At 53.8% G+C, this 12,003-nt stretch overlaps 1 protein-coding gene across 4 annotated transcripts in view; it reads right to left on the bottom strand.

The window, feature by feature from the left end:
- LOC123771083 (neuronal PAS domain-containing protein 2) overlaps positions 1–12,003 on the bottom strand; it is a 232,933-nt gene that overhangs the window by 160,622 nt on the left and 60,308 nt on the right. For 3 of the 4 annotated variants that reach the window (XM_069309569.1, XM_045763406.2, XM_069309571.1), the window contains exon 3: positions 1,848–1,892. The exons of the other annotated variant lie outside the window; for it this stretch is intronic. In XM_069309569.1, coding sequence (XP_069165670.1) covers positions 1,848–1,892 — 45 coding nt within the window. The remainder of the gene's footprint in view (positions 1–1,847; positions 1,893–12,003) is intronic. 4 annotated transcript variants of the gene reach the window in all.

Raw genomic sequence — 12,003 nt, 5'->3', positions numbered from 1 at the left:
AAAACCTTCTTCTTAAATCACATCGTTATGGAGTCAGAGGACACTCCCTCCAATACATCAAATCCTACCTTACTGACAGGCTCCAATATGTTTCTGTGAATAATTCAATTTCTCCCACCCTACCCATCAACATTGGTGTTCCTCAGGGCAGCATACTTGGCCCTCTCCTCTTTGTCATCTACATTAATGACCTTCCAAACGCCTCTCAACACCTCAAACCAATTCTATTTGCTGACGACACAACCTTCATTTACTCCAGTCCTGACCCCCTTGCTCTAAATGCCACAGTGAATACTGAGCTGAATAAAGTCCATCTTTGGCTACCTGCCAACAAACTCACCCTTAACATTGACAAAACTTTCTATATTCTTTCAACAGTCTCCGTGGTGTAGTGGTAAGACACTCGCCTGGTGTTCCGCGAGCGCTATGTCATGGGTTCGTATCCTGGCCGGGGAGGATTTACTGGGCGCAATTCCTTAACTGTAGCCTCTGTTTAACGCAACAGTAAAATGTGTACTTGGGTGAAAAAACGATTCTTCGCGGCAGGGGATCGTATTCCAGGGACCTTGCCGAAACGCAACGCGTACTATAGTGGCTGTACAAGAATGTAACAACTCTTGTACATATCTCAAAAAAAAAAAAAATATTCTGTTTGGCAATAAATCCTCTAATCAAATAAATCTCAGGATAAACAATACCGAAATTTGTAACAAAATATATGGCAAATTCCTTGGCGTTCTCATTGACCACAAGCTGAATTTCCAGGGACACATTCTAAATATATCAAGTGGTCAAGTGGATTAAGGCGCCCTGTAGTTACCAGTTGCGTTGCTCCTGGGAGTATGGGTTCGAGTCACTTCTGGGGTGTGAGTTTTCATTCATATATATATATATATATATAATATATATATATATATATATATATATATATATATATATATATATATATGTCGTACCTAGTAGCCAGAACGCACTTCTCAGCCTACTATGCAAGGCCTGATTTGCCTAATAAGCCAAGATTTCATGAATTAATTGTTTTTCGACTACCTAACCTACCTAACCTAACCTAACCTAACTTTTTCGGCTACCTAACCTAACCTAACCTATAAAGATAGGTTAGGTTAGGTAGGGTTGGTTAGGTTCGGTCATATATCTACGTTAATTTTAATTCCAATAAAAAAAATTTGACCTCATGCATAATGAAATGGGTAGCTTTATCATTTCATAAGAAAAAAATTAGAGAAAATATATTAATTCAGGAAAACTTGGCTTATTAGGCAAATCGGGCCTTGCATAGTAGGCTGAGAAGTGCATTCTGGCTACTAGGTACGACATTATATATATATATATATATATATATATATATATATATATATATATATATATATATATATATATATATATATATATTCACCTAGTTGTGCTTGCGGGAGTTGAGCTCTGCTCTTTCGGCCCGCCTCTCAACTGTCAATCAACTGTTTCTACTACTACTATTTTTGTTTTTATTTATTTATTTTTTCCCCACACCCCACACACGCCCCAGGAAACAGACCGTGACAGCTGGCTAACTCCCAGGTACCTATTTACTGCTAGGTAACAGGGGCATAGGGTGAAAGAAACTCTGCCCATCGTTTATCGCCGGCGCCCGGGATCGAACCCGGGACCACAGGATCACGTGTCTAGTGTGCTGTTCGTTCGGCCACCGGCTCCCTAACTCTGTGTGTGTGTGTGTGTGTGTGTGTGTGTGTGTGTGTGTGTGCGTGCGTGCGTGTGGTTGAGTGCACGCATGCGAGTAGGGTGAGGGTGGTGAGAGAGTTGTGACGTCAGAGCCCAGCCTCCCGCCTCACCTTTTGACGTCATCCTTCTCGTCCCCGTCATCGTCCACCACACATCTGGGGAGAGAGGCCGGCATGGTTAGTACCTCCACACGCGCACGCTGCGCACACTCACACACGCGCGCGCGCGCACACACACACACACATATGAGGCATGAGTTATGAGGAAAGGCTGCGGGAAATGCACCATACGACACTGGAAGACCGAAGAGTAAGGGGGAACATGATCACAACTTACAAAATCCTCAAGGGAATCGACCGGGTAAACAAGGATGAACTATTCAACACTGGAGGGACGCGAACAAGGGGACACAGGTGGAAGCTGAGTACCCACATGAGCCACAGAGACGTTAGAAAGAACTTTTTCAGTATCAGAGTAGTTAGTAAATGGAATGCATTAGGAAGTGATGTAGTGGAGGCTGACTCCATACACAGTTTCAAATGTTGATATGATAGAGCCCAATAGGCTCAGGAATCTGTACACCAGTTGATTGACAGTTGAGAGGCGGGACCAAAGAGCCAGAGCTCAACCCCCGCAAGCACAATTAGGTGAGTACACACACACACACACACGCGCGCACACCCGCAAGCACACACACACATACACACACAATGATTTTACACACAATACGTAAATGATCTCCCAGAGGGTATAGACTCATTCCTCTCAATGTTTGCGGACGATGCCAAAATTATGAGAAGGATTAAGACAGAGGAGGACAGTTTGAGGCTTCAAGAACACCTGGACAAGCTGCAGGAATGGTCGAACAAATGGTTGTTAGAGTTTAACCCAAGCAAATGTAATGTAATGAAGATAGGTGTAGGGAGCAGGAGGCCAGATACAAGGTACCATCTGGGAGATGAGATACTTCAAGAGTCAGAGAGAGAGAAAGACCTGGGGGTTGATATCACGCCAGACCTGTCCCCTGAAGCTCATATCAAGAGGATAACATCAGCAGCATATGCCAGGCTGGCTAACATAAGAACGGCCTTTAGAAACTTGTGTAAGGAATCTTTCAGAACATTATATACCACATATGTCAGACCAATCCTGGAGTATGCGGCTCCAGCATTGAGTCCATATCTAGTCAAGGATAAGACTAAACTGGAAAAGGTTCAAAGGCTTGCCACCAGACTAGTACCCGAGCTGAGAGGTATGAGCTACGAGGAGAGACTACGGGAATTAAACCTCACTTCGTTGGAAGACAAAAGAGTTAGGGGGGACATGATCACCACATTCAAGATTCTCAAGGGAATCGACAGGGTTGATAAAGACAGATTATTTAACACAAGGGGCACACGCACTAGGGGACACAGGTGGAAACTGAGTGCCCAAATGAGCCACAGAGATATTAGAAAGAACTTTTTTAGTGTCAGAGTGGTTGACAAATGGAATGCATTAGGAAGTAATGTGGTGGAGGCTGACTCCATACACAGTTTCAAGTGTAGATATGATAGAGCCTAATAGGCTTAGGAACCTGTACACCTGTTGATTGACGGTTGAGAGGCGGGACCAATGAGCCAGAGCTCAACCCCCGCAAGCACAACTAGGTGAATACACACACGCACCCACACACAGTCAGTCAGCTGTCATCAACATGGGTTCTGGACAGGGAAATCATGCCTAACAAACCTTTTGGAATTCTATGATAAAGTAACATGGATAAGGCAGGACACAGAAGGCTGGGCAGACTGCCAAAAGGCCTTTGATACAGTACCGCACATGAGACTGCTATACAAACTTGAGAGGCAGGCAGGATTAAGCGGAAAGGCCCTAGTATGGGTGAAGAATTACCTAACAGGAAGGAGCCAGAGGGTAATGGTAAGGTGCGAGAAGTCGGACTGGCGAACAGTAACAAGTGGAGTACCTCAAGGATCGGTGCTGGGACCAATCCTCTTTCTAATTTACGTAAATGATATGTTTACAGGAGTGGAATCATACATGTCAATGTTTGCGGATGACGCAAAATTAATGAGAAGAGTTGTGACAGATGAGGATTGTAGGATCCTCCAAGAGGACTTAAACAGCTTGCAGAGATGGTCAGAGAAATGACTACTTAAGTTCAACACGAGTAAATGTAAAGTTATGGAAATGAGATCAGGTGATAGGCGACCAAAGGGACAGTGCACAATGAAGGGGAACTGCCTACCTGTAACAATTCGAGAAAGAGACCTGGGAGTGGATGTGACACCTAATCTAACTCCTGAGGCGCACATAAATAGGATATCGACAGCAGCGTACTCTACACTCGCGAAAATTAGAGCTTCATTCAAAAACCTAAGTGAGGAGGCTTTTAGGGCGCTTTACACTGCCTACGTGAGACCCGTCTTAGAGTATGCCGCGCCATCTTGGAGCCCCCACCTGAAGAAACACATAAGGAAACTGGAGAAGGTTCAGAGGTTTGCGACGAGGCTTGTCCCAGAGATACGAGGGATAGGATATGAAGAACGTCTGAAGGAACTGAACCTTACGACACGAGAGAAAAGAAGGGAGAGAGGAGATATGATAGGGACATATAAAATATTCAGTAAAATTGACAAAGTGGAAATAGATGAAATGTTCACACGTAATAATAACAGAACGAGGGGACATGGGTGGAAACTGGAAACTCAGATGAGTCACAGGGATGTTAGGAAGTTTTCTTTTAGCGTGAGAGTAGTGGAAAAATGGAATGCACTTCAGGAACAGGTTGTGGAAGCAAATACTATTCATAATTTTAAAATTAGGCATGATAGGGAAATGGGACAGGAGTCATTGCTGTAAACAACCGATGGCTGGAAAGGCGGGATCCAAGAGTCAATGCTCGATCCTGCAGACACAACTAGGTGAGTATACACACACACACACACACACACACACACACACACACACACACACACACACACACACACACACACACACACACACACACACAGGGCAAGGTAAGGGCTACCTCAGGGCAAAGTAAGGGCTACCTCAGGGCAAAGTAAGGGCTACCTCAGGGCAAAGTAAGGGCTACCTCAGGCCAAAGTAAGGGCTACCTCAGGGCATGATAAGGGCTACCTCAGGGCATGATAAGGGCTACCTCAGGGCATGATAAGGGCTACCTCAGGGCAAGATAAGGGCTACCTCAGGGCAAAGTAAGGGCTACCTCAGGGCAAAGTAAGGGCTACCTCAGGGCAAGGTAATTGCAACCTCAGGGCAAGGTAAGGGCTACCTCAGGGCAAGGTAAGGGCTACCTCAGGGCAAGGTAAGGGCTACCTCAGGGCAAGGTAAGGGCTACCTCAGGGCAAGGTAAGGGCTACCTCAGGGCAAGGTAAGGGCTACCTCAGGGCAAGGTAAGGGCTACCTCAGGGCAAGGTAAGGGCTACCTCAGGGCAAGGTAAGAGCTACCTCAGGGCAAGGTAAGGGCTACCTCAGGGCAAGGTAAGGGCTACCTCAGGGCAAAGTAAGGGCTACCTCAGGGCAAGGTAAGGGCTAGTTCAAAGCAAGGTAAGGGCTACCTCAGGGCAAGGTAAGGGCTACCTCAGGGCAAGGTAAGGGCTACCTCAGGGCAAGGTAAGGGCTACCTCAGGGCAAAGTAAGGGCTACCTCAGGGCAAGGTAAGGGCTACCTCAGGGCAAGGTAAGGGCTAGTTCAAAGCAAGGTAAGGGCTACCTCAGGGCAAGGTAAGAGCTACCTCAGGGCAAGGTAAGGACTAGCGAGACACACACCACCACCCTAGACGTCCACACGACGCTGCTGACACACACCACCACCACCCTAGACGTCCACACGACGCAGCTGACACACACCACCACCCTAGACGTCCACACGACGCAGCTGACACACACCTCCTCCACCCTAGACGTCCACACGACGCAGCTGACACACACCTCCTCCACCCTAGACGTCCACACGACGCAGCTGACACACACCACCTCCACCCTAGACGTCCACACGACGCAGCTGACACACACCTCCTCCACCCTAGACGTCCACACGACGCAGCTGACACACACCTCCTCCACCCTAGACGTCCACACGACGCAGCTGACACACACCTCCTCCACCCTAGACGTCCACACGACGCAGCTGACACACACCACCTCCACCCTAGACGGCCACACGACGCAGCTGACACACACCTCCTCCACCCTAGACGTCCACACGACGCAGCTGACACACACCTCCTCCACCCTACACGTCCACACGACGCAGCTGACACACCACCACCTCCACCCTAGACGTCCACACGACGCAGCTGACACACACCACCACCCTAGACGTCCACACGACGCAGCTGACACACCACCACCTCCACCCTAGACGTCCACACGACGCAGCTGACACACCACCACCTCCACCCTAGACGTTCACACGACGCAGCTGACACACACCACCACCACCCTAGACGTCCACACGACGCAGCTGACACACCACCACCACCACCCTAGACGTCCACACGACGCTGCTGACACACACCACCACCACCCTAGACGTCCACACGACGCAGCTGACACACACCACCACCCTAGACGTCCACACGACGCAGCTGACACACACCTCCTCCACCCTAGACGTCCACACGACGCAGCTGACACACACCTCCTCCACCCTAGACGTCCACACGACGCAGCTGACACACACCACCACCCTAGACGTCCACACGACGCTGCTGACACACACCACCACCACCCTAGACGTCCACACGACGCAGCTGACACACACCACCACCCTAGACGTCCACACGACGCAGCTGACACACACCACCACCCTAGACGTCCACACGACGCAGCTGACACACACCTCCTCCACCCTAGACGTCCACACGACGCAGCTGACACACACCTCCTCCACCCTAGACGTCCACACGACGCAGCTGACACACACCACCTCCACCCTAGACGTCCACACGACGCAGCTGACACACACCTCCTCCACCCTAGACGTCCACACGACGCAGCTGACACACACCTCCTCCACCCTACACGTCCACACGACGCAGCTGACACACCACCACCTCCACCCTAGACGTCCACACGACGCAGCTGACACACACCACCACCCTAGACGTCCACACGACGCAGCTGACACACACCACCACCACCCTAGACGTCCACACGACGCAGCTGACACACCACCACCTCCACCCTAGACGTCCACACGACGCAGCTGACACACCACCACCTCCACCCTAGACGTCCACACGACGCAGCTGACACACACCACCACTCTAGACGTCCACACGACGCAGCTGACACACACCACCTCCACCCTAGACGTCCACACGACGCAGCTGACACACACCACCACCACCCTAGACGTCCACACGACGCAGCTGACACACACCACCTCCACCCTAGACGTCCACACGACGCAGCTGACACACACCTCCTCCACCCTAGACGTCCACACGACGCAGCTGAAACACACCACCACCTCCACCCTAGACGTCCACACGACGCAGCTGACACACACCACCACCCTAGACGTCCACACGACGCAGCTGAAACACACCACCACCCTACACGTCCACACGACGCAGCTGACACACACCACCACCACCCTAGACGTCCACACGACGCAGCTGACACACACCACCACCACCCTAGACGTCCACACGACGCAGCTGACACACACCACCACCACCCTAGACGTCCACACGACGCTGCTGACACACACCTCCACCCTAGACGTCCACACGACGCAGCTGACACACACCACCACCCTAGACGTCCACACGACGCAGCTGACACACACCACCACCCTAGACGTCCACACGACGCAGCTGACACACACCACCTCCACCCTAGACGTCCACACGACGCAGCTGACTCACACCTCCACCACCCTAGACGTCCACACGACGCAGCTGACTCACACCTCCACCACCCTAGACGTCCACACGACGCAGCTGACACACACCACCACCCTAGACGTCCACACGACGCAGCTGACTCACACCTCCACCACCCTAGACGTCCACACGACGCAGCTGACACACACCACCTCCACCCTAGACGTCCACACGACGCAGCTGACACACACCTCCACCCTAGACGTCCACACGACGCAGCTGACACACACCACCACCCTAGACGTCCACACGACGCAGCTGACACACACCACCTCCACCCTAGACGTCCACACGACGCAGCTGACACACACCTCCACCCTAGACGTCCACACGACGCAGCTGACACACACCACCACCCTAGACGTCCACACGACGCAGCTGACACACACCTCCTCCACCCTAGACGTCCACACGACGCAGCTGACACACACCACCACCCTAGACGTCCACACGACGCAGCTGACACACACCTCCTCCACCTTAGACGTCCACACGACGCAGCTGACACACACCTCCTCCACCCTAGACGTCCACACGACGCAGCTGACACACACCTCCTCCACCCTAGACGTCCACACGACGCAGCTGACACACACCACCTCCACCCTAGACGTCCACACGACGCAGCTGACACACCACCACCTCCACCCTAGACGGCCACACGACGCAGCTGACACACACCTCCACCCTAGACGTCCACACGACGCAGCTGACACACACCACCACCCTAGACGTCCACACGACGCAGCTGACACACACCACCACCACCCTAGACGTCCACACGACGATGCTGACACACACCACCACCACCCTAGACGTCCACACGACGCAGCTGACACACACCACCACCCTAGACGTCCACACGACGCAGCTGACACACACCACCACCCTAGACGTCCACACGACGCAGCTGACTCACACCTCCACCACCCTAGACGTCCACACGACGCAGCTGACACACACCACCACCACCCTAGACGTCCACACGACGCAGCTGACACACACCTCCTCCACCCTAGACGTCCACACGACGCAGCTGACACACACCACCACCCTAGACGTCCACACGACGCAGCTGACACACACCTCCTCCACCCTAGACGTCCACACGACGCAGCTGACTCACACCTCCACCACCCTAGACGTCCACATGACGCAGCTGACATACACCACCACCACCCTAGACGTCCACATGACGCAGCTGACATACACCACCACCACCCTAGACGTCCACACGACGCAGCTGACACACCACCACCACCCTAGACGTCCACATGACGCAGCTGACATACACCACCACCAACCTAGACGTCCACACGACGCAGCTGACACACACCACCACCACCCTAGACGTCCACATGACGCAGCTGACATACACCACCACCACCCTAGACGTCCACATGACGCAGCTGACATACACCACCACCACCCTAGACGTCCACACGACGCTGCTGACACACACCTCCACCACCCTAGACGTCCACACGACGCAGCTGACACACACCACCACCACCACCCTAGACGTCCACATGACGCAGCTGACATACACCACCACCACTCTAGACGTCCACACGACGCAGCTGACACACACCACCACCCTAGACGTCCACACGACGCAGCTGACACACACCACCTCCACCCTAGACGTCCACTCGACGCTGCTGACACACACCACCTCCACCCTAGACGTCCACACGACGCAGCTGACACACACCACCACTCTAGACGTCCACACGACGCAGCTGACACACACCACCACTCTAGACGTCCACACGACGCAGCTGACACACACCACCACCACCCTAGACGTCCACACGACGCAGCTGACACACACCTCCACTCTAGACGTCCACACGACGCAGCTGACACACACCACCACCCTAGACGTCCACACGACGCAGCTGACACACACCACCACTCTAGACGTCCACACGACGCAGCTGACACACACCACCACTCTAGACGTCCACACGACGCAGCTGACACACACCACCACCCTAGACGTCCACACGACGCAGCTGACACACACCACCACCCTAGACGTCCACACGACGCAGCTGACACACACCACCACCCTAGACGTCCACACGACGCTGCTGACACACACCACCACCCTAGACGTCCACACGACGCAGCTGACACACACCTCCTCCACCCTAGACGTCCACACGACGCAGCTGACACACACCACCACCCTAGACGTCCACACGACGCAGCTGACACACACCTCCTCCACCCTAGACGTCCACACGACGCAGCTGACACACACCACCACCCTAGACGTCCACACGACGCAGCTGACACACACCACCACCCTAGACGTCCACACGACGCAGCTGACACACACCACCACCCTAGACGTCCACACGACGCAGCTGAGACTCACCTCCTCCACCCTAGACGTCCACACGACGCAGCTGACACACACCACCACCCTAGACGTCCACACGACGCAGCTGACACACACCACCACCCTAGACGTCCAAACGACGCAGCTGACACACACCTCCTCCACCCTAGACGTCCACACGACGCAGCTGACACACACCACCACCACCCTAGACGTCCACACGACGCAGTTGACACACACCTCCTCCACCCTAGACGTCCACACGACGCAGCTGACACACACCTCCTCCACTCTAGACGTCCACACGACGCAGCTGACACACACCTCCTCCACCCTAGACGTCCACACGACGCAGCTGACACACACCACCTCCACCCTAGACGTCCACACGACGCAGCTGACACACACCACCACCACCCTAGACGTCCACACGACGCAGCTGACACACACCACCTCCACCCTAGACGTCCACACGACGCAGCTGACACACACCTCCTCCACCCTAGACGTCCACACGACGCAGCTGACACACACCTCCTCCACCCTAGACGTCCACACGACGCAGCTGACACACACCACTTCCACCATAATGGGACACCCCCTCTCTTAGCCCCCATAATGGGACACCCCCCACTTTCAGCCCCCCATAATGGAACAACCCCCACTCTCAGCCCCCCCATAATGGAACAACCCCCACTCTCAGCCCCCATAATGGAACAACCCCCACTCTTAGCCCCATAATGGAACAACCCCCACTCTCAGCCCCCATAATGGGACACCTCCACTCTCAGCCCCCCATAATGGAACACCCATTACTCTCAGCCCCCATAATAGAATAAACCCCCACTCTCAGCCCCCCATAATGGATACACCCCCTCTCTCAGCCCCCCATAATGGAACAACCCTCTCTCTCAGCCCCCCATAATGGAACACCCCCCACTCTCAGCCCCCCATAATGGAACACCCCCCACTCTCAGCCCCCCATAATGGAACACCCCCCACTCTCAGCCCCCCATAATGGAACACCCCTTACTCTCAGCCCCCATAATAGAATAAACCCCCACTCTCAGCCCCCCATAATGGATACACCCCCTCTCTCAGCCCCCCATAATGGAACAACCCTCTCTCAGCCCCCCATAATGGAACAACCCCCACTCTCAGCCCCCCCATAATGGAACACCCCCTCTCTCAGCCCCCATAATGGAACACCCCCCACTCTCAGCCCCCATAATAGAACACCCCCCACTCTCAGCCCCCCATAATGGGACACCCCCTCTCTTAGCCCCCATAATGGGACACCCCCACTCTCAGCCCCCCATAATGGATCACCCCCCCACTCTCAGGCCCCCATAATGGAACAACCCCCACTCTCAGCCCCCCCATAATGGATCACCCCCCACTCTCAGGCCCCCATAATGGAACAACACCCACTCTCAGCCCCCCCATAATGGAACACCCCCACTCTCAGCCCCCCATAATGGAACACCCCCCACTCTCAGCCCCCCCATAATGGAACACCCCCTCTCTCAGCTCCCATAATGGAACACCCCCCACTCTCAGCCCCCCATAATGGAACACCCCCCACTCTCAGCCCCCCATAATGGAACACCCCCCACTCTCAGCCCCCCATAATGGAACAACCCCCTCTCTCAGCCCCCATAATGGAACACCCCCTCTCTCAGCCCCCCATAATGGAACACCCCCCACTCTCAGCCCCCCATAATGGAACAACCCCCTCTCTCAGCCCCCATAATGGAACACCCCCTCTCTCAGCCCCCCCATAATGGAACACCCCCTCTCTCAGCCCCCATAATAGAACAACCCCCACTCTCAGCCCCCCATAATGGAACACCCCCCACTCTCAGCCCCCCATAATGGAACAACCCCCTCTCTCAGCCCCCATAATGGAACAACCCCCACTCTCAGCCCCCCATAATGGAACAACCCTTACTCTCAGCCCCCCATAATGGAACACCCCCCACTCTCAGCCCCCCATAAT

The sequence above is a fragment of the Procambarus clarkii genome, chromosome 65 (assembly GCF_040958095.1).
Source record: "Procambarus clarkii isolate CNS0578487 chromosome 65, FALCON_Pclarkii_2.0, whole genome shotgun sequence".
Taxonomy (NCBI): Eukaryota; Metazoa; Arthropoda; class Malacostraca; order Decapoda; family Cambaridae; genus Procambarus; species Procambarus clarkii.
The sequence above is the reverse complement of the archived record's forward strand: the minus strand, read 5'-3'. Positions and strand labels throughout refer to the sequence as shown.